Source organism: Neoarius graeffei, chromosome 19 (genome assembly GCF_027579695.1).
Source record: "Neoarius graeffei isolate fNeoGra1 chromosome 19, fNeoGra1.pri, whole genome shotgun sequence".
Lineage (NCBI taxonomy): Eukaryota > Metazoa > Chordata > Actinopteri > Siluriformes > Ariidae > Neoarius > Neoarius graeffei.
The window spans coordinates 31,880,158-31,904,658 of record NC_083587.1 but is presented as its reverse complement, the minus strand read 5'-3'; the positions used below and the strand labels follow the sequence as shown (position 1 = coordinate 31,904,658).

At 41.0% G+C, this 24,501-nt stretch overlaps 1 protein-coding gene across 1 annotated transcript in view; it reads right to left on the bottom strand.

The window, feature by feature from the left end:
• neto1l (neuropilin (NRP) and tolloid (TLL)-like 1, like) overlaps nucleotides 1-21,658 on the bottom strand; it is a 266,325-nt gene extending 244,667 nt beyond the window's left edge. Inside the window, exons 1-4 of the mRNA XM_060899991.1 lie at nucleotides 21,631-21,658; nucleotides 21,167-21,220; nucleotides 15,936-16,070; nucleotides 11,032-11,280 (exon numbers count right to left, since the gene is read on the bottom strand). Coding sequence (XP_060755974.1) covers nucleotides 11,032-11,280; nucleotides 15,936-16,070; nucleotides 21,167-21,220; nucleotides 21,631-21,658 — 466 coding nt within the window. The remainder of the gene's footprint in view (nucleotides 1-11,031; nucleotides 11,281-15,935; nucleotides 16,071-21,166; nucleotides 21,221-21,630) is intronic.
• Between the last annotated feature and the right edge of the window lie 2,843 nt (nucleotides 21,659-24,501).

The following is a 24,501-nucleotide window of genomic DNA, read 5'->3' as shown; positions in this document are numbered from 1 at the left end:
AGCTTGCCCATGACCCTGCACAGGATAAGCGGTTACGGATAATGAATGAATGGATGGCTAAAATGCAAGTGACAGCACAGGCCTTTTTCATTTTCATTAGAAATATTTTCCATTGTTGACTTGAGGTAACAGAAGATGCATACAGTAAATAACATACTGTATTCTCTATACACAAAATAGATATTATACAATAATATGCACAAAATGTATAGTGCAATACACAGAATGGACCCCTTCAGAGGTCCATTGTACTTTGTGTATATGTGCATGTGAGCATATATGGTGTTTGTATAAAACTAGAAGTGCATCTTATACAAGAAGTGTATAAGGGTGAGGTGAGGTGAGATGAAAAGTCCATTGAGGTTTGGTGAGTACATGTCCCTATAAGGGAAAAACAGCAGAGCTCATAAAGAATTTGAATTGCTTGTGGGAAATGACTTCTCCTGAATAGTTTTGTGTCTGTTGTCATGCTGTGGCAGCATTTGCCTGAGTGTAGCAGGAGGACAGGATGTGATGTGACTGAGATTTTAGATCATTTTCCTTGCCTTGTCTGCACACGTTCTCAAATAAATATCCTGCAGATCCAGGGAGTTTCACCCCGAGTACATTTAGTCAAACAAATTTTCAGGACTTTGCAGTCATGAGTGATCGAGTTCTCAAATCAAATATGGTTGGTTCCTGTCACAGTACTCCCGGTGGTGCTTTTATAAAAGTTTATGAGCTTGTACAGAGACAGCTTAAATCTAATCAGTCTAAAGCAATAAAGTTGCTGTCGTGCCTTCTTTTTCAGAATGTCAGGGTGGAAGGACCAAGGTCTTTGGAAATCTTACTTAAGTAAACTCTTATCTATTTTAACTGACTTAACTCTCTCCACAAGCAACTTATGGATTACAATATAGATAGATAGATAGATAGATAGATAGATAGATAGATAGATAGATAGATAGATAGATAGATAGATAGATAGATAGATAGAACTTTATTGATCCCTTTGGGAGGGTTCCCTCAGGGAAATTAAAATTCCAGCAGCATCATTAAAGGATAAACAGAGAATAGAATATATATGAAAAAAGTCCAGAAGGAGAGGTATTGCACATTATATTGCACATTTATATTGCACATTGTCCAGTATTGCTTTTTGTCAGGCTAGGCTACTGCTCCTTCCCATCCTCTGTCCTCTTGTTACCCCTCCTCCCCCCAGAGAGGAGTTGTACAGTCTGATGGTGTGAGGGACAAAGGAGATTTTAAGTCTGTTTGTCCTGCACTTGGGAAGGAGCATTCTGTCACTGAACAGACTCCTCTGGTTGCTGATGACGATGTGCAGAGGGTGACTAGCATCGTCCATGATGTTCAGTAGTTTGTCCATAGTCCTCTTCTCTGCCACCGTCACCATAGAATCCAGCTTCATGCTGACCACAGAGCCAGCCCGCCTGATCAATTTGTCCAGCCTGGATGTGTCCTTCTTGAATGTGCTGCCCCCCAGCACACCACAGTGTAAAACAGGACACTGGCGACCACAGATTGATAGAACATCTGTAGTTTGGGGGTGCTGTTCAAATACTATTCATACCCCTGAATGTGAGTAAATTTGCAGACGATAAGTCTAACTAATATAAACCTTGACTGATTGGATTCACATATAAATCACTATTATTGCACATGTGTATATACGGTATAGATTATACTGTTTAATAGCACATGTATTTTTTAGTTACATGCAGATTAACTTTTGTGAAACACAGACAATTCATAGTAATGCCATTAATTAAAGAAGTATTAAATATGAAAAATAAGACTAGTTATTCAATTAATATTGCATCTGTATAAAAGAGAGATGTGCTCAGGAGATGTATAAGTCTGGACTGTTTACCACGGCATCGTCTTTTAATGCTATTTCACACTTTTTATTAGAGCCACCACTAAGTGATAAATCTGGTCTCAAGCTGCAATGTGCTGTGAACTTCCCAGTGCACTGTGTACCTCTGTTAACCCTTTCCAACACGAACATGGTGCTAGTTCTGGGCAGGTGCTCAGAGCTGGTTCAACTTGTGAACCTTCTAAGAACCACCAGATATTCACGTCATTATGACACTGTATACGTCTCTGCTTTCCCCACTGCTAGATGCTCCTTAGCACTGTTAGCCTGCTCCGCTACCTGCTAGCACAACTAACTGCCACACTCAGGGGCGCAGATAGGATTTTTGAACTGGGGGGGACTGAGCTGTCAGCAAATGATTCCATTTTGTGTGTGTGTGTGTGTATATATATATATATATATATATAGGCGGCACGGTGGTGTAGTGGTTAGCGCTGTCGCCTCACAGCAAGAAGGTCCTGGGTTCGAGCCCCGGGGCCGGCGAGGGCCTTTCTGTGTGGAGTTTGCATGTTCTCCCCGTGTCCGCGTGGGTTTCCTCCGGGTGCTCCGGTTTCCCCCACAGTCCAAAGACATGCAGGTTAGGTTAACTGGTGACTCTAAATTGACCGTAGGTGTGAGTGTGAATGGTTGTCTGTGTCTATGTGTCGGCCCTGCGATGACCTGGCGACTTGTCCAGGGTGTACCCCGCCTTTCGCCCGTAGTCAGCTGGGATAGGCTCCAGCTTGCCTGCGACCCTGTAGAAGGATAAAGCGGCTAGAGATAATGAGATGAGATGATATATATATATATATATATATATATATACTCCCGTTCAAAAGTTTGGGGGCACTTTGAAATTTCCTTATTTTTGAAAGAAAAGCACTGTTCTTTTCAATGAAGATCACTTTAAACTAATCAGAAATACACTCTATACATTGCTAATGTGGTAAATGACTATTCTAGCTGCAAATGTCTGGTTTTTGGTGCAATATCTACATAGGTGTATAGAGGCCCATTTCCAGCAACTCTCACTCCAGTGTTCTAATGGTACAATGTGTTTGCTCATTGCCTCAGAAGGCTAATGGATGATTAGAAAACCCTTGTACAATCATGTTAGCACAGCTGAAAACAGTTTAGCTCTTTAGAGAAGCTATAAAACTGACCTTCCTTTGAGCAGATTGAGTTTCTGGAGCATCACATTTGTGGGGTCGATTAAATGCTCAAAATGGCCAGAAAAATGTCTTGACTATATTTTCTATTCATTTTACAACTTATGGTGGTAAATAAAAGTGTGACTTTTCATGGAAAACACAAAATTGTCTGGGTGACCCCAAACTTTTGAACGGTAGTGTGTATACATGTTATTTCACCTCCCTCACTGCCATCACCAGGAACTACCTGCAGGCCAGGACAATGATAACATTTTAACATAGCCTATGGAAATCCAAAGTTTACACATTATCATCACGCACAGAAATTGCAAAACTGCAAAACTAGTTTTAAAACCGCTAAGTTCCAACTGTTAAACATAGCGAGAGGCTGGGCTACGTGTGTGTGTGTAAAGTGTAAACCAGTGCATCCTGACTTTCTAACTATGCCTGTGTGTTGCGTGAGCGGCAGTCAGTCAACAACTCTTCGCAAAGTTTCCTTATGAAACAATATCCTCGCTGAAATTATGGCAGGGAACACCAGATTAAACATTAAAACTGCCTTCTGAGCACTGTATCTACAGGCTACCACCGAAAGAAGGAGGCTACCAGAAAGGGATCACTCCGTACGATTTTACTTTCACTACGACATTACTTTGAACAGACTATCAAAAAATTGCAAGGTGATATGATAAAGTAAGGCACAGTTTACTTACAGTCGTTTTTTTTTTTTAAAAACGATGCAATCGTTTTCTGCCTTTTGGTACCCTTCATCATGCCGTGTTGGGGTCCTGAACTAGGAGGAGCTGTCCCCGATATGCCTGTCAAACTTGTTGTGGGTAACCATAGCAACCAAGCTCGAGCTCGCAACCTGTGCAGTCTGCGCAGTTGCAACTATGTATGTACTGCTGTGCACCTCAATAAACCGAATGGTAATTAGTCTTTTGATTTTTCCGTGAGGTTTGCCTTATGCAAAGAAAGACAGCATAGACGTTTTTTCCTCCCTATAAGTGGGGGGGACCGAACGAGGTGAATTTAAATCTGGGTGGGACGAATCCCCCCCGTCCCCCCCTCTATCTGCACCCGTGGCCACACTAGTGCTGCTAGCACCAAGCACAACAACAATGATGGACTACATTGTCTCTTTCTTCTTCTTCTTTGGATTAGTCAGACGAGATGCTACACCAGCTATGTTTTTATTTATTTAGTTGTTTATTTATTTTTACTGGTGGTCACAAAGTTTTAGCTGGTCTTGTTGGTCATGATAATCCCACCCGAAGCCCCTGACATAAGCAGTTCATGGTTCTAGATGAGCAAAGATTTGGTTCTGCTCTGGAACCAGTTTTCCTGCCCAAGAGCCAGTTCTTTGGTTGTCAAAAGGTGAGCAACTGGTTTGCAATTAGGCACCAGATCAAACCGGCCCTGGAATTGCCTTGGTGTAAAAGGGGTCTGTGCTTGGTGTCAGTGATCACCTGGAAACAGTAGATATTCCATTTTCCTGCCAAACCATTTCCTTTTTATCCCCCATCCAAACGAAGTTTGGCAGGGGATATAGAAAAGGGTTCTGTCCGTCCATCCATCCGGTCACATTTTCGTTTCCGGGCCATATCTTTAAAACTACTGAAGATATCTCCATGAAACTTTGTATACATATCAAGCAACATGTGAACTGGTGCCTTTTGCTATTTTGGATTTTTGAAAAAAAAGTATTTTTCTAATTTTTACATAAAAAATAGATTTTGACTTATGGCCCTTTTCCACTACCCTTTTTCAGCTCACTTCAGCTCGCTTCAGCTCACTTCAGCCCGACACGGCTCGCATTTCGACTACCAAAGAACAGCACGACTCAGCTCGCTTCAGCCCTGCTTAGCACCCAAAACTCGCACGGTTTTGGAGTGGGGCTGAAGTGAGCCAAACCGAGCCGAGTGGGGCTAGGGGCGTGAGGAGACACTCCCCTGTGCACTGATTGGTGAGGAGGAGTGTCCTCACATGCCCACACACGCCCCGCGAGCACGCTGGGATCTGTAAACACCGTAAACCCGGAAGAAGGAGAATTACGAGAATTATGAAGCCTTATGCGCCTCGCCTCATCTATACGCTCTTGCCAGTATCTGTTGGCGTTGTCGGCGACAACAAGCCACAGCACCAAGACCAGCAACACTAACGACTCCATGTCCTCCATGTTTATTGTTTACTCTCCGGGTCGTGAGACTACCGCTTAAAAGGTCACTGATGTCACTGTTTGCGCCGCATAACGACATCACCTGACGTCCACCCACTTTCGCTAACTCCACCCAATGTGTCCACCCACTTCCAGCCAGCACGGTTCAGTGCGGTTGTAGTCGAAATGCAACTCCAACAGCCCCGCTCAGCTCGACTCAGCACGGCACAGCTCAGCCCGACTCAGCCGCGTTGGTAGTGGAAAAGCGGCAATAGTTTCTAAGAGCAATGTTTGTTTCCCGAGCATATATCCAAAACTATTTATGATACGGATTTGAAACTTAGTATACATATTAACAAGGTGATCTAGATACTAAGGGATTTGAGAAATTTTAATTTTTCATGTTTCCATCGAAACAATTTCAGACTTAGTCTCTCAGGTTAGTCTTCGGGGTAGGTTTTGTTTCCGGAGCAGAACTTGAAAACTATGAATGGTATGGTCTTGAAAGTTGGTATATGTGTTGATTAAGTAATGTATATGTGCCTTTTGATACTAACACTACGTTCACACTGCAAGGCTTAATGCTCAATTCCGATTTTTTTGTGAAATCCGATTTTTTTGTGAGGTCGTTCACATTAACAAATATATGCGACTTGTATGTGATCCTCAGTATGAACGAAAAGCGACCTAAAAGTGTTCCGCATGCGCATTGCAGGATACGACGACGTCACACGCAGTGAGCATGGCCAGTGTTTACGGAAGTAACCTAAAGTTTCCTGTGTATGACAGTAGCCAGCATGGAGTACCTGGCGATGATGCAGTTGTTGTTGCGACGGAGCCAGAACATGCACAATAGCCTGATGTTAAGGAGGAGGTTGAGAAGGAAGAGGGCAAAGGTTTTGGCTCAGGCGTTCTGCGGGGTAGTGACTGCAACCTCCGTTCAAAGGAACATCAAAGCCATGTTGTTGTAACTTTTTTTGAGAGACCCGCTGCCTACTTCATCGCAGAATAGTGACGTTTGTGGCTTGTTGATGACGTGTAAGTCGGATGAATGCGACCTGGCAGTTCAGACTGAAGTCGCATATGAAAAGATCGGATAGGAATCGGAATTAGGACCACATATCCAAACGGCCTTGTTCGGATTTGAAAAAATCGGATCTGTGTCTTTCATATTGTCAATAAAAGATCGGATACAGGTCACATATGGGCGAATAATCGGATTTGAGTCACTTCAGCTGCAGTGTGAACGTAGTGCACGAAATGTGAGAAATTTAAATTTTTAACTCACCTGGACCAAAGGTCCGGTGGGCTTATGCCATGGGCTGCTGAGGTCAGTGTAAAGAGATAGGGTTGGTTTCCTGCAGCAGAACTTGAAAAATGTGTCAAATAATATCTTGAAACTTGGCATATAGTTGGTATATAGGGTGGGGGATAAAGATGACTCTGTTTTCTTGTCACCTTTAATTTACCTTTTCTGTGAAGCTGTGAAATAACACTTTAAATACTTGTACATGAGATATATATTCCAGTTCAGAAAATTCTGCAGTTTTCAGAGCTATATAGAGTAGAAAATTTCACTCTATTAAGTGTTTTCCCAGGCTATCATACATATACTCACTGAACACTTTAGAAGTAACACCTGCACATTCATGCAGTTATCCAACCAGCAAATCCTATGGCAGCAGCAAAATGCATAAAATGATGCAGATACAGGTCACGGGCATTAGTTACTGTTCACATCAAACATCAGAATGTGGAGAAAACGTGATCTCAGTGACTTTTGTTGGTACCAGATGGAATGGTTTGGGTATTTCGGAAGCTGCTGATCTCCTGGGATGTTCATGTATACCAGCCTCTAGGGTTTACACAGTATTGTGCAATAAATAAATATTAATCGACTGCCAGTTCTGCAACATATTCTTAAACTCTTTGTTGATATGTGAGGTCAGAGGAACATTGCTAGATTGGTTTGAGCTGGCAAGAAGTCTACAGTCATTCAACTAACCACTCTTTAGAACCGCGATGAGCAGAAAAGTATCTCAGAATGTAGAACATGTCAAACTCAAGAGCAGATAGCATGAACAATGCAAAACTGGAAGTTATAGGGTTCTTCTCTTCATTAACGACATTAATGTCATTAATTCCATTTTCTCTGACCTGTTCTTTTAAAGGTCAATTTTACTTCAGTGATCCATGAATCTGATTAATGCTATGGTTTCTTTTTTCCAGTCCGACTATCCTGTTTTTGGCATGTTTATCTGCACTGTTAAATAAATAAAATACACTGTTAAGGTGATTCTGGGTTGTCCATGCACTAATTTAAATCAGATCTGTCTCCAATATATTGATGGAGCTGCCTCTACACATTTCTGGTGTGTTGTAAAGAATCAGTAACTGAGCTGTAAAACTGAGCTTGTCTTTTAAAGATGTTAACATCAGTGAGTTATGGAAGTCCATCAACTGCAGCAGCAGAATTAAATGCTAAATTTGCTGCCAATTACTGAGTCATGTCTGTGATTCAACTCTTTTAAATCTTTTTATGCGTAATAGAAGTAATAGAAACTAGGCAAGGTTTAATTCACACTGAGCCAGATATCAATTGATAGTGATTCATAGAAGATGATTACTCTCACACATTTCATTGAAGTTGAACTTGTGCTACTGAATGATGAACAAGAGGATAACAAGTGAATCATGAGCATCATGAATCAGCATGCTTGCTTGTCAACTAGTGAACAGAAACTTGCCACTCACACAGTTTCAGATTTGACCAGTGATAGAGAATCCAAAGAGAAGTACATAAGGAGGGAATTTTTATATATTAAGGTCAGGGGTGGACAACCCAGCCACTGGGGTTGCACAAGTCAGTGCTGTAGGCTGGTCCCAAGCCCAGAAAGATTGGGGAGGGTTGTGTTAGCAAGGGTGCAAAATCTATGTCAAATCAAATATGTGGATCATAAATTGGATTTCTGCACTGGATCGGTTGTATAGGATGAGATGGAAACAGATGATCAGGATTAGAGGAGTCAAAGAAGAAGAAGAAGAAGAAGGTCAGGTGTGGACAAATCAGTTGCTTGTGCACCTGGAATGAATAATAACAAAACAGAAAGAAAAAAAAAAACTTTCTTCTTCTTGCCTTTCACTAAACAAAAGGTTTCATTTGGTATGCAGTTATGCTTCAACGCAAACACGATCACATGTTGTAACTATAGTGTGCTGCTCATTTTGGATCCCACCACCTGTAACACTACACACAACCAGGTGGTCCAAATAAGGTTGATGATAGAATATGTTTTACTAGGTGGATCATTTAGTATGCGCAGATGACAGTCAGTCTTTTCAGAATCAGCAACAAGCAAATATGTCGAAAAACAGATGAACCTGTACAAAATTAATTTTGGCGCAAAGCTGTCATATACAGTGGTGCTTGAAAGTTTGTGAACCCTTTAGAATTTTCTATATTTCTGCATAAATATAACCAAAAACATCATCAGATTTTCACACAAGTCCTAAAAGTAGATAAAGAGAACGCAGTTAAACAAATGAGACAAAAATACAATACTTGGTCATTTATTTATTGAGGAAAATGATCCAATATTACATATTTGTGAGCGGCAAAAGTATGTGAACCTCTAGGATTAGCAGTTAATTTGAAGGTGAAATTAGAGTCAGGTGTTTTCAATCAATGGGATGACAATCAGGTGTGAGTGGGCACCCTGTTTTATTTAAAGAACAGGGATCTATCAAAGTCTTATCTTCACAACACATGTTTGTGGAAGTGTATCATGGCATGAACAAAGGAGATCTCTGAGGACCTCAGAAAAAGCATTGTTGATGCTCATCAGGCTGGAAAATGTTACAAAACCATCTCTAAAGAGTTTGGACTCCACCAATCCACAGTCAGACAGATTGTGTACAAATGGAGGAAATTCAAGACCATTATTACCCTCCCCAGGAGTGGTTGACCAACAAAGATCACTCCAAGAGCAAGGCATGTACCCGGACTTTCTCTGTGCAATACTTATAATGCGCAATACCCGGACTCTCTCTGTGCAATACTTATAATGTACAATACCCCACTCCATAATGTGGAACACAACACTGTACATAGCACACCTTTTTTAATTTAATAATTTTTATTTTTTGCACTATATTCTTTGTTCTGTGTTTATATTGCATATTTTTATGCTGTTTGCACTGTGATTGGAGTTGCTTTTAATCTCATTGTACATGTGTATAGTGACAATAAAGGCATTCTATTCTATTCTATTCTATTCTATTCTATTCTATGTAATAGTCAACAAGATCACAAAGGACCCCTGGATAACTTCTAAGCAACTGAAGGCCTCTCTCACATTGACTAATGTTAATGTTCATGAGTCCACCATCAGGAGAACACTGAACAACAATGGTGTGCATGGCAGGGTTGCAAGAAGAAAGCCACTGCTCTCCAAAAAGAACATTGCTGCTCGTCTGCAGTTTGCTAAAGATCGCGTGGACAAGCCAGAAGGCTATTGGAAAAATGTTTTGCGGACGGATGAGACCAAAATAGAATGTTTTGGTTTAAATGAGAAGCGTTATGTTTGAAGAAAGGAAAACAGTGCATTCCATCATAAGAACCTTATCCCATCTGTGAAACATGGTGGTGGTAGTATCATGGTTTGGGCCTGTTTTGCTGCATCTGGGCCAGGACGGCTTGCCATCATTGATGGAACAATGAATTCTGAATTATACCAGTGAATTCTAAAGGAAAATGTCAGGACATCTGTCCATGAACTGAATCTCAAGAGAAGGTGGGTCATGCAGCAAGACAACAACCTTAAGCACACAAGTTGATCTACCAAAGAATGGTTAAAGAAGAATAAAGTTAATGTTTTGGAATGGCCAAGTCAAAGTCCTGACCTTAATCCAATCGAAATGTTGTGGAAGGACCTGAAGAGAGCAGTTCATGTGAGGAAACCCACCAACATCCCAGAGTTGAAGCTGTGCTGTACAGAGGAATGGGCTAAAATTCCTCCAAGCCGGTGTGCAGGACTGATCAACAGTAACCAGAAATGTTTAGTTGCAGTTATTGCTGCACAAGGGAGTCACACCATATACTGAAAGCAAAGGTTCACATACTTTTGCCACTCACAGATATGTAATATTGGATCATTTTCCTCAATAAATAAATGACCAAGTATAATATTTTTGTCTCATTCGTTTAACTGGGTTCTCTTTATCTACTTTTAGGACTTGTGTGAAATGTTTTAGGTCATATTTATGCAGAAATATAGAAAATTCTAAAGGTTCACAAACTTTCAAGCACCACTGTAACTCTAGTGATTTTTTTAATGCAATATGGCAACACTGTATTTTCATGAAATATTGGTCAATACAGAGGCCACACCTCCTTCACTGGGAGTGATCATCACAGAGGTCTCACCTTCTATACTGGGACTAACTGACAAGGAGGCCATGCTTCCTTCATTGAGACTGACTGACCGAGACCTTGTTTCCTTCACTGAAACTAACAAGCCACACCTCTTTCATTGAGACTGACAATGGCCACAACTCCTTAACCAGTACATAGGTATGGTGGACATGCCTTCTTTACTGTGCCTTATAGGTAAAACCTCCTTTCCTGGGCCTGACTAGTGCAGACCACACCTCCTCCAATCAAACTGACATGCACAGACCACATGTCTCCCTTGATTAAATAGTTCTGCTAATTTTAGTATCCATCTTAAAAACCCCTTTGACAGTTTTTTAGGCTTGTCAGTCAAATTACTCAAAAGAATCATTCAAAAAGAACGAACTCATTATGAATTGTCCATTACTGAAATTCAGTAGCCAGTAGAAAAAAGCATAAACATCGTAGACCTTACCTGTGGTGAAGTTATAGTTCGCTGAAAATCCAATTGCTTCCAGTTCACCATCTGTTACGAATTTTATCCAGAGGTATCGGCCGCTTGACCTGATATACTGTGGGCTCTGCTGGCCACAGTAGCGTCCGATAATCGGAGAAAAGCCAAAAGGTCCGTCACGCACTTCAATGTGGTCAAATTTACATTCCCACGAAGGCTCTATTGAGTACTTCTCGTCAAAAAAGAGGTCAATACACTGTCTTGGGGGAGCTGGAACAGCAAAAGCAAGGACACAGCGTAAACATAAGATGGAAGCGCAGGCATGTTGTCAAATCATTTCATTTCAAATCAATACTGAGAAAGGAAAGAGGCACTTTTTAGTTACATATATTTGATGAATGTGTAATTCTATGCGCACTGTATAGGTCGCAGTTCTTCAGCATCAGCAATAATGTGGTTAAAGGTAAACACTATGGAAAAGGCAGCAACTTACTGGGTAAAGAAATAAGAAATAAAAGAAAGAAGAACATAAGATAAAAATCTCAAGCAAGCACCATAGTCCTCCAAAATAGAATGCTATCGATTCTATAATCTGATCCTGTATGAATAATATTTTAAATCTTATTATTTCCCAGGAAAGATTATCCTGTTTATCTGGATTAGCATATATGTAATTAATTTGTATGATTGGTTTGCAGCTAAACAGGCATATTAGTTGACAATATTGTGACAAAACATACACAAAAAGAATAAATCATATGGCCAAATACAAACTATTTTTGTCTTATTTTAGTTTCTATACAGAGATAATCAAATCCACCTCAATGCACCATGATTACTGAAGTGGCTCCTTTTTAACAGAGAGCAGGTCTTGGATTGATTTCCATGGTGAAGAAAGGTGATATTAAAATTGTTTTTTCAAGCATGAAAACTTAATGTGCTTTGCTCATTTTTTTCAAATTACCATGAAAAGATCATCATTATTAAAAAAACATATTATATACAGTATATACAGTGGGGCAAAAAAGTATTTAGTCAGTCACCAATTGTGCAAGTTCTCCCACTTAAAAAGATGAGAGGCCTGTAATTTTCATCATAGGTATACCTCAACTATGAGAGACAAAATGAGAAAAAAAAAATCCAGAAAATCACATTGTCTGATTTTTAAAGAATTTATTTGCAAATTATGGTGGAAAATAAGTATTTGGTCAATAACAAAAGTTCATCTCAATACTTTGTTATATACCCTTTGTTGGCAATGACAGAGGTCAAACGTTTTCTGTCAGTCTTCACAAGGTTTTCACACACTGTTGCTGGTATTTTGGCCCATTCCTCCATGCAGATCTCCTCTAGAGCAGTGATGTTTTGGGGCTGTCGCTGGGCAACACGGACTTTCAACTCCCTCCAAAGATTTTCTATGGGGCTGACATCTGGAGACTGGCTAGGCCACTCCAGGACCTTGAAATGCTTCTTACAAAGCCACTCCTTCGTTGCCCGGGCAGTGTGTTTGGGATCATTGTCATGCTGAAAGACCCAGCCACGTTTCATCTTCAGTGCCCTTGCTGATGGAAGGAGGTTTTCACTCAAAATCTCACGATACATGGCCCCATTCATTCTTTCATTTACACGGATCAGTCATCCTGGTCCCTTTGCAGAAAAAACAGCCCCAAAGCATGATGTTTCCACCCCCATGCTTCACAGTAGGTATGGTGTTCTTTGGATGCAACTCAGCATTCTTTCTCCTCCAAACACGACAAGTTGAGTTTTTACCAAAAAGTTCTATTTTGGTTTCATCTGACCATATGACATTCTCCCAATCCTCTTCTGGATCATCCAAATGCTCTCTAGCAAACTTCAGACGGGCCTGGACATGTACTGGCTTAAGCAGGGGGACATGTCTGGCACTGCAGGATTTGAGTCCCTGGCGGCGTAGTGTGTTACTGATAGTAGCCTTTGTTACTTTGGTCCCAGCTCTCTGCAGGTCATTCACTAGGTCCCCCCGTGTGGTTCTGGGATTTTTGCTCACCGTTCTTGTGATCATTTTGACCCCATGGGGTGAGATCTTGCGTGGAGCCCCAGATCGAGGGAGATTATCAGTGGTCTTGTATGTCTTCTATTTTCTAATAATTGCTCCAACAGTTGAGTTCTTCACACCAAGCTGCTTACCTATTGCAGATTCAGTCTTCCCAGCCTGGTGCAGGTCTACAATTTTGTTTCTGGTGTCCTTTGACAGCTCTTTGGTCTTGGCCATAGTGGAGTTTGGGGTGTGACTGTTTGAGGTTGTGGACAGGTATCTTTTATACTGATAACGAGTTCAAACAGGTGCCATTAATACAGGTAATGAGTGGAGGACAGAGGAGCCTCTTAAAGAAGAAGTTACAGGTCTGTGAGAGCCAGAAATCTTGCTTGTTTGGAGGTGACCAAATACTTATTTTACTGAGGAATTTACCAATTAATTCATTAAAAATCCTACAATGTGATTTCCTGGATTCTTTCCCCCCATTCTGTCTCTCATAGTTGAAGTGTACCTATGATGAAAATTACAGGCCTCTCTCATCTTTTTAAGTGGGAGAACTTGCACAATACTTTTTTGCCCCACTGTATGTGTGTGTATATATATATATATATATATATATATATATATATATATATATATATATATATATATCAGTGGCGGCTGGTAGTCTTTCAAACAGGGGAGGCTGGTCGGTTACGATATTTCCAGATTTTTAAAGAAAAAAGAAAAAACATATCAATTTTGCCCATACTCTTGCCTCTGATCTGGCTGATTGTTGGCAGGGTCACACACTGTGAAATAACAGGTTCTTTTGGCCCATTAGCCTATTGTCCAATATACATGATGGTGGTGTTGGGGGGGGGTATATTTTAACATTTTATATTTTAAAATTGTGGCATGTTGTTTAAAAATTGATCATTATTGAAAGCAGCTCTTTGTCAGGAACCTCAGCAGTAACAGCAGAGTGTTCTGGAATAGGCACAAGCACTGACCTTGGGAAGCCAAACATAGAGCTGGGTGCCACACATTTCATTCAATGACACTTTCCCTATATTTGACTTATTTTGACTGAGAAATGTTTTATTGACAATTTTGATAACCCTTCACTTTTAAGGTCTGTAGTGTGAAATGTTCTCGGCTGTGTTTTTGTTTAAAAAGGTTTTCCAAATTGTAGCTGTGTTTAATTCATATCCAGGAAAATATATATTCCAATATAATATCTCATCTCATCTCATTATCTCTAGCCGCTTTATCCTTCTACAGGGTCGCAGGCAAGCTGGAGCCTATCCCAGCTGACTATGGGCGAAAGGCGGGGTACACCCTGGACAAGTCGCCAGGTCATCACAGGGCTGACACATAGACACAGACAACCATTCACACTCACATTCACACCTACGGTCAATTTAGAGTCACCAGTTAACCTAACCTGCATGTCTTTGGACTGTGGGGGAAACCGGAGCACCCGGAGGAAACCCACGCGGACACGGGGAGAACATGCAAACTCCGCACAGAAAGGCCCTCGCCGGCCCCGGGGCTCGAACCCAGGACCTTCTTGCTGTGAGGCGACAGTGCTAACCACTACACCACCGTGCCGCCCCAATATAATATACTCTGCATAAACATTTTAAATAGATTCTATATTTTTGGTCCATCCATGACATATTACTAAAGTAGCCTATTTACTGTTGTTGATGTGGGTCACTTGCTGTTAGCCAATTCACTTTCTCGTACCAGAAGAGCTGATAGGAACGAGTATTATTCCCTACCTTTTTCACCAAGTCAATTTGAGGCGTTGGTCTACCCTGCTCTTTAATTTTAATTTTTTCCTCGAAAGGAAGACTGGCAAATGGCTTCGCCAAAATTAAATCAGCAATGCTTGGCATCCGTGCGCAGCTTTCTTGCTAGCTGACTAGCCCCCTCAAGTTCAAGTTCAGTCACTCAAATAAATGAAATTTCTGGAACTAAGATAGCAAACTTGACAACACTATATTTACACTTTATTTACAATGAAAATATATACAAACTAAAAAAGCTGGTAGAAACCGTATGTAATGAATGAAATCGAAATGTAAGCTGATCTCTTACAATACACCACAGCACTTGCGAATCCACATGGGACTGAACTGAAATTCACCGCTGCCTGTCTATATTTGAAACGAGCTGTCAATCAAAGAAAATATCCGGCTGCTTTCACCAATCACCAGTCTCCTTGCGGAAAGCTTTGCCATGTCCCTCCCATGTGAGGCTCGGAGTCCGTGGGCGGGCGTTTTCGCAGTATTTGTCCAATAATCGTCTTGCATTTTGAGATTGAAAAGCGCATAGCTCCCAAATGCCATCGAAGTCCACTGAGGCTGGGAGTACGTGGGACTCCGTGGGCGGGCGTTTTCGCAGTATTTGTCCAATAATCGTCTTGCATTTTGAGATTGAAAAGCGCATAGCTCCCAAATGCCATTGAAGTCCACTGAGGCTGGGCTGCATCGCGCTGTCACGAGGGGGAAAAACTCACGCACACATTAGGCGAACTGGGGAAAGTTATAACGGAATGATTTCGCACTGTAGTTGGGTTGAGCACATATATTTCTATGATTCTGGATCTGAAATAGCAATGTTATAAGGTCGGCTATAACATAAGCCTAGCGCAATTCATCCTACGCGATGTTCGTCATTTTTAGAGGAGGCTGAGCCTCCCTCGTTGTCTTAGAGCAATCGCCCGTGATATATATATATTGTATTAAAGCTCACTGGTCATCAGTGAGAAGAACAGATGGAGCATATCATTTAAATGCTACAGTTGTATAGCTGTAGAATGTAAAGAGACGACCTTGGTCAATGTGAGACAACACTGCTAAGTGAGCAATACAGGACTTATAAAGAAAATCACTTCTGAAAGTGGTGCTGTCTTGCGCACCTTCAATAACGTAAATGCATTCTCGCTCTGGTGGGTATTTGTTGGGGTAATTGGGGGATGTGAAGAGTCCTCCCTCTGGTTTTTTCACCCATGTTCCACACTGTCCTGCTGGTTGAACCCCTGAGTTGTTTTTCACTGGGAAAAAACAACAACAACATTACATCAGAAATCAGACCTCAGATACAGCATGACAACTAAATATTGCATCTGTCTGTCATTTGAAATCTCATATTAATCTATGATCACACATTTGGTGTAGGGAATGTAAATTAAAGTAGAAAATGTTTTGATTGGCTTGTTTCAATACAGTGTGGGTTAGAGCCAGGCTTGTAGTACTTGAGTCCAGGACTCATGCCCTAATTTTAAGGACTCATGACTTGACTTGGACTTGAGCACTGATGACTCGGACTTAGACTCGGACTCGTGCATTAACCACATTCGGACTCGTAAATTGGAGACGAGGACTCTGATTTTTTCTTCATTTTTTGTAATAGGCCATAATAATTTGGCATAAGATATTTATATTTATAGCGACATTAAATTTTATACTAATTTTGTGCAAGAGAATGCACATTCACCTGTTCATACTTCATGTTCAGGAACAAACTAACGTTAAGAGGCCACGTCTCCATCACTATAACTGACCGGCACAGAGGTCACACCTCCTTCACTATGACTAACACACACAAAGGTCACACCTCCTTTACTATAACTGACACACATAGAGGCCATGCCTCCTTCAGTATAACTGACAGGCACAGAGGCCACACCTCCAATATAAGTGACATGCACACAGGTCACAGCTCCTTTACTATAACTAACACACACAGAGGCCACACCTCCTTCAATATAAGTGACAGGCACACAGGCCACACCCCCTTCACTATAACTGACAGGCACAGAGGCCACGCCTCCTTCATTATAACTAACACACAGAGGCCAGACCTCCTTTACTATACTTGACAAGTACAGAGGCCACACGTCCTTCACTATACTTGACAGGCACAGAGGCCACACCTCCTTTACTATACTTGACTTACAAGTGACGTCAAAGCAAAATAGAAACCTGGATGTCAGCCATGTTGGTGGAGATACAAATGCAGGGTCAAGCAACATTCCATACAAAACATAGTCACGCGTGCGCAACTCTCTTTGCTTTTCCACTGCTTTAAGTGTTCTTTTAGCTATGCCATATCTTTGTGCTGTATATGGTTGTGGTCACAACAGTATTTGTGACCTTGGCATGTTCCGATTTTTTAGAATTCCGTCCATGATTCAGAAAGACGGCAAGGAAACTTAGTACAGAGAGGAGAGGAGGGGATCAGGACACTTCGTCCAATGATCATTTCATCCAATAGTTAAGATGTTTCGTCCAAAGCCTTTTGCATACGCACTATCAATTATTTTATATTTCAGGTATTCTGGTGTTCACAAACGAAAGCCCTGCGAGAGGGCTGCTCAGTGCTTAAAGATTTAACATGATCCAGCCGGCTTTAAAAATTAATAACTTGGCCAACGGAGCTCACAGCGAAGCCAAATTTTACAGGCACCTCCCTCTAAGCCTCACCCTTCAAAAGAGCATGGTCTCGGGTCGATAGGACTGCGCCTCAGCCCAGGATTTGCAAATGAAGCCCCCGCAAAAGCACTGCTCAGCGCCTAAAGATTTAATATGATCCAGCCCGAAACATAGACAAGCAAGTGAGCAGCCTGCAATGACAAGTGAGTTAACTCATCCCAGGGTCAGCAAGTGGCACGGGCCGACGTGGTTACCCCCCTTAGTACGCTTTTTATTGTCGAAGCGCATGTACTATGGCACTTATTTGCTTTACAAAAATGTGTTTTGCTTCGCTCAAATTCCATTGAGAATTCCTCCTTTTTTTCGAACAAATACCTGAAATATAAAATAATCGATAGTACGTTTGAAAAAGGCTTTGGACGAAATGTCTTCACCATTGGATGAAAAGGCTTTGGATGAAATGACCTGTATTCGTACTCGATGGTCGGTAGAAGCGTCTTATCTTCAGAAAAGTCTGACTTTTTTAAATCAAATCAATCAAAGTCCTTCCCATGTCATGTGGCGCATAAGGCGGCGCCGATCTCCACAGCCCTCGGCCTCTCGCCTATTGCATAGCTAGGGTTACAGTGGGGGGGCTGGTCCTCTGGTAACCACGAGAGTTTGACTCCCCACTCACATCTGTATTGCAGCGTGCCTTGCCAGACGGTACCATTTTTTTTATGATGGTCTTTGGTATGACCCAACCATGAGTAGAACTCAATCTTGAGGCGAACACGCTAACCACTAGGCCAACTCGCGGTCAACTCTTTCTTTCTTCTTTTTTTTTTAAATAATATGGGTCAAAACCACACATATATCTTTCTTCTCTTTGTATCAAATCTTCGCTCGATCGTTCAAATCATGGTAATACTGAGAAAATTCAGCATTGTTTATAGACATGCTTTCAGCAGCTGCCATCCTAGTTGCTTTGTATACCCACTATCATGGCGGACACTCATGACGTAGCACATTTTGATCACGTGGTTGCAAGTCATCTATACGTGACATGCACAGAGGCCATGCCTCCTTCACTATAACTGACAGGCACAGATGGAGACAAAACATGAAAGAGAAACTCAGTTGATAACATTTCTACAGTGGTGCTTGAAAGTTTGTGAACCCTTTAGAATTTTCTATATTTCTGCATAAATATGACCTAAAACATCATCAGATTTTCACACAAGTCCTAAAAGTAGATAAAGAGAACCCAGTTAAACAAATGAGACAAAAATATTATACTTGGTCATTTATTTATTGAGGAAAATGATCCAATATTACATATCTGTGAGTGGCAAAAGTACGTGAACCTCTAGGATTGAGCAGTTAATTTGAAGGTGAAATTAGAGTCAGGTGTTTTCAATCAATGGGATGACAATCAGGTGTGAGTGGGCACCCTGTTTTATTTAAAGAACAGGGATCTATCAAAGTCTGATCTTTACAACACGTTTGTGGAAGTGTATCATGGCACGAGCAAAGGAGATTTCTGAGGACCTCAGAAAAAGCATTGTTGATGCTCATCAGGCAGGAAAAGGTTACAAAACCATCTCTAAAGAGTTTGGACTCCACCAATCCACAGTCAGACAGATTGTTCAGACAGATTGTGTACAAATGGAGGAAATTCAAGACCATTGTTACCCTCCCCAGGAGTGGTCGACCAACAAAGATCACTCCAAGAGCAAGGCGTATAATAGTCGACGCGGTCACAAAGGACCCCAGGGTAACTTCTAAGCAACTGAAGGCATCTCTCACATTGGCTAATGTTAATGTTCATGTGTCTATCACCAGGAGAACACTGAACAGCAATGGTGTGCATGGCAGGGTTGCAAGGAGAAAGCCACTGCTCTCCAAAAAGAACATTGGTGCTCGTCTGCAGTTTGCTAAAGATCATGTGGACAAACCAGAAGGCTATTGGAAAAATGTTTTGTGAACGGATGAGACCAAAATAGAACTTTTTGGTTTAAATGAGAAGCGTTATGTTTGGAGAAAGGAAAACACTGCATTCCAGCATAAGAACCTTATCCCATCTGTGAAACATGGTGGTGGTAGTATCATGGTTTGGGCCTGTTTTGCTGCATCTGGGCCAGGACGGCTTGCCATCATTGATGGAACAATGAATTCTGAATTATACCAGCGAATTCTAAAGGAAAATGTCAGGACATCTGTCCATGAACTGAATCTCAAGAGAAGGTGGGTCATGCAGCAAGACAACGACCCTAAGCACACAAGTCACTCTACCAAAGAATGGTTAAAGAAGAATAAAGTGAATGTTTTGGAATGGCCAAGTCAAAGTCCTGACATTAATCCAATGGAAATGTTGTGGAAGGACCTGAAGCGAGCAGTTCATGTGAGGAAACCCACCAATATCCCAGAGTTGAAGCTGTTCTGTATGGAGGAATGGGCTGAAATTCCTCCAGGCCGGTGTGCAGGACTGATCAACAGTTACCGGAAACGTTTAGTTGCAGTTATTGCTGCGCAAGGGGGTCACACCAGATACTGAAAGCAAAGGCTCACATACTTTTGCCACTCACAGATATGTAATATTGGATCATTTTCCTCAATAAATAAATGACCAAGTATAATAATTCTGTTTCATTTGTTTAACTGGGTTCTCTTTATCTACTTTTAGGACTTGTGTGAAAATCTGATGATATTTTAGGTCATATTTATGCAGAAATATAGAAAATTCTAAAGGGTTCACAAACTTTCAAGCACCACTGTAAATACTGAATTGTACTGTACTACGATTGGACCAGTATTGGTATGATGGTCGATATTCTGTACCAGTATAAATAATAACAGCACAAAATAATTATTCCCATCTGGGTCAATTATTTCAAAATCTGACACAGGATTTTAAAAAAAGAAAAAGATTTTGAAAGTAGTGGGAGGAAATGCAGCTCCTGAAGGCTAAGCATGACTCTTTTAAGTTCCATCCATCCACTATCTGTAGCTGCTTATCCTGTTCTACAGGGTCACAGGCAAGCTGGAGCCTATCCCAGCTGACTATGGGTGAGAGGCAGGGTACACCCTGGACAAGTCGCCAGGTCATCACAGGGCTGACACAGAGACAAACAACCATTCACACTCACATTCACACCTACAGATAATTTAGAGCCACCAGTTAACCTAACTTGCATGTCTTTGGACTGTGGGGGAAACCGGAGCACCCGGAGGAAACCCACGCGGACACGGGGAGAACATGCAAACTCCGCACAGAAAGGCCCTCGCTGGCCATTGGGCTCGAACCCAGAACCTTCTCTCATTAAAAAAATATATTTTAAAAAATATTCAAGGGCGGCATGGTGGTGTAATGGTTAGCGCTGTCGCCTCACAGCAAGACGGTCTGGGTTTGAGCCCCGTGGCTGGCGAGGGCCTTTCTGTGCGGAGTTTGCGTGTTCTCCCCGTGTCCACGTGGGTTTCCTCCGGGTGCTCCGGTTTCCCCCACAGTCCAAAGACATGCAGGTTAGGTTAACTGGTGACTCTAAATTGAATGTGAGTGTGAATGGTTGTCTGTGTCTATGTGTCAGGCCCGCCTTTCGCCCGTAGCCTGCTGGGATAGGCTCTAGCTTGCCTGCAACCCTGTAGAACAGGATAAAGTGGCTAGAGATAATGAGATGAGATGAGATGAAAAATATTCAAGCAGTCTATATTTTTTTCCTCCAAAAGTCAGCATTACCTGCTTCCTTTTTTGTCGCAACAGACAAGCCAACCATAAGCAGACCTGCAATAACTGCAGAGAATTCAGAAAACAGGTCAATCAATCAATCAATCAATCAATCAATCAATCAATACTTGATTATTTATGTATGGTTAATAATATATATTTCCACATAGTAGTCCTGTTTTGAAAGAAAGTACACTATCTGGTTTATTATCAGTACAAAAAAAAAACTGTCATGAGAATAAATAATCACAATAACACATGTAATGTGTTACAGTTTACAGTTTCCAATATTTATTCAGAACATTGTTAGTAGTGAATAATGCATGCAACTTCAAGATTAAATTAAGTAAGCATGAAGTATTAACTTCTACAAGTTTTAAACAGGAATCTGTAAGGTACTTGGGGAGAAAAGTCAGATCATTAATTAGCTTAAAAAATGGCAAATCATTGATGTGCGTGAATATTTGAGGACTCACCGTGAAGGAAAGTGCGCCCATGAACCATGTCTGCTCCTTTCACCACTGCCTTCGATCTCCAATACTTCCATTTAGATAGAAATAATTAGAAATGAAACGCAGGATATTTCCAAAATCGTTGGTGTGGAGTCTCGCGCACACCGGGCCCCCTGAGTGCACGCGCTTTTATTTCAGAAGTGCAGAAAGAAATTCAGCCAGAGGAATAAAAAAAAAAAGCCCATAATAATAATAGTAATTTAAAAAAAACAACAATGTGAACTGAACAGTGTTGTTAAAACACGTTCACCACTTTGATCTGTTTCCTGGTGCATGCACGCATTCGGCTTCCCTGCATTGCTCCACCTTTAGCGCTTTAGAACAAAATTATTATTATTACAGAGCACTTCAAGGGAGGTTTTGCAATTCTCATAAAAGCACATTTGAACAAAAGAATCCATTCTCCTCAAAACATCACCATCAAGAACAACAACAAAGACGCACGTATCCATTCATCGGTTTCTCCATGCATCTCCATGCATGTGCATCTCTAGATCAGTGGATCCAATCCTCCAGTTCATCACTTCTTTTTCTTCTTCTTCTTCTTCTTTATCTTGCTTTCACTTGTTCGCAACATGCAACTTCATCCGCGTGCATTAAAAAATAATAATGAAGCAATAAAGAAAATTAATTTCTCTTCATCCTTGTGATCACTGAGCACCGCAGAGTTCCTTCCTAATGCTTTAGTTTTCTGACTTGTTCCATAGCACGGATTTATGCTGCACTAGCTATAAAAAAAAAAAAACGCACGTGCATCATTTCATCATATCAGCTCTTTCCCCTTATATACATTTGTAATCCAAATCTGTGCCAAAAACAAGGAAAAGGGGGGAAAAATCAGTTATACTGCAGGATCCATCCAGCACACATAGACACATGCGACTGAATGAAGAAGCAAAGAGAAATCTCTCTCTCTCTCTCTCTCTCTCTCTCTCTCTCTCACTATGGGAGGAAGGAAGTGGGAGGGTAAGATGGACAGAATGACAGAATGAGAATTAGGATGGTAGGATGGTGTGGATGGATGGGAAGGAAGCGCATCAGAATCATCATCATCTGGCCAGGAGCATCTGCAGCATGAGAAGCAGTCCATCCATTCAAGTGCAAATAAAGTCAGATTGCTCCTTTAGGAGTTCCCATGCAGTGCTGGAGAATTGACTTCCACGCTGAATTATTATTTCTGTGCCAGGTAATGCGTTATGTCTGGTTTATCCTGTCCAAATCTTTAGCCCGAGTTCCAGTGTCACATTTTTTTTTTTTAATTTTCATAGTGTGAGATTTGAAATCGTCAAAATCCAGTTTTACACAGTACAATTTCAGCAGGTTTTATGATTATGACTGGTGTCACTTCTTCCAATGTACCTAATCAAATCTTCTATAACAGACCGTTCTACATGTCAGATTATACGATGACGATCTTCTAATGCTGGGATCAGACGACATGATGTTTTTGTCTTTCGCAATATTTTTAGTGCCATAAATTCTTGCTGTGTCTTGGTTGGGAGACTGGTAACACTACAGGTTTGACCCAATCCAATCATCGTTCACATCCTTGCAGAGCATTTTTTAAGGATTTTCCACTAGGAGACCAACTGGTCTGGGCAATACAATCACAGGCCCCAAAGTCCATGCGGCTGCACCGCTGCGGCATATTCTGTGATGCAAATTGCCACATTACGAATCCTCGTTTCAGCCAGCATAATATCAACATAGTTAATGCAGTGCCAAGTTTTCCTTGTGAAATGTATACTTACATGGTATTTGGTTAATTAATTGCAACTGATTGAACCAAATGATAAGACATAACTTGGTTTAAAATTTGGTCTCCCAGTGAAGCTGGTTTGGCATTGACTAGGAGACCAAATCTGGCCACTGGGAGACCATTTGGTCTCCCAGTTAACTATGTTAAAAAATGCTCTGCATCCTTGCATGTCATTGGGGAGGAGGGTTAATAAATTGTCAATCTTGGCTACCAAGCAACTTGTAGGAGTTGTCAAACTAGGCGAGAAAATATATAGAGGCTATTACATGGTTGTGTGAAGATATGTTTATCTTCAAGTAGAGGATGAATATATTGTGAGTGAGTGAAGCGAATGAGTGATATATCTTTCAAAACAAGAAGATAAACTTCATATCTTCGCGCCACCATGTAATGTTCTTTATATTATATGGACACATCCACAAAAAATGCAAGTTAATCAAAAGAATTTTAATTTTGAACCACTTCGCCATTTTGACTACGCATGTCTAGTCTGCAGGAAAACACTGGGACGCGACTGACGTCATCGGAGTGAAATATCAGGAAATATTCTATTCACATTTGCTGGATATGAGCAATCGCACACTCTGATTGGCTACTCTACTACTAGGATATCAGCTCATATACCCTGAGTAGAGAAAAACAAAATGGTGGAGCGTGTTGCTGAACCAACCAAGGATGAAATTAAAACTCTAATCGAAAACAAAACACCAAAAAAAATCAAGTATTGAAAAGAAACAGAAACAGCTAAAACAATATTGTCGTCCCCCCATCTCCTGTTCCACACTCCAACCCAGTCGGTGGCAGTAATGCACTTTTATTTGCCAACCGCCAAAAAACTCTAAAGAAAAAGAAGAAGAAAACTCAAAAAAATGGAATAAAAGTATTTGATGGGAAGAACATATCTTTTTTGGTTTTCAAGAATTACTATTACAGCATTTTCCACAAATTGCTGTTGTCATTTCACCAATTTGTTTGCATTCTAAGCAGAAATGATTTTGTCGGAATCTGCAAAAAAAAAAATACAAAAAATGTTTTGTTTCTCAAAATCCAGTGAATGTGCATAGAATAAAACAGTT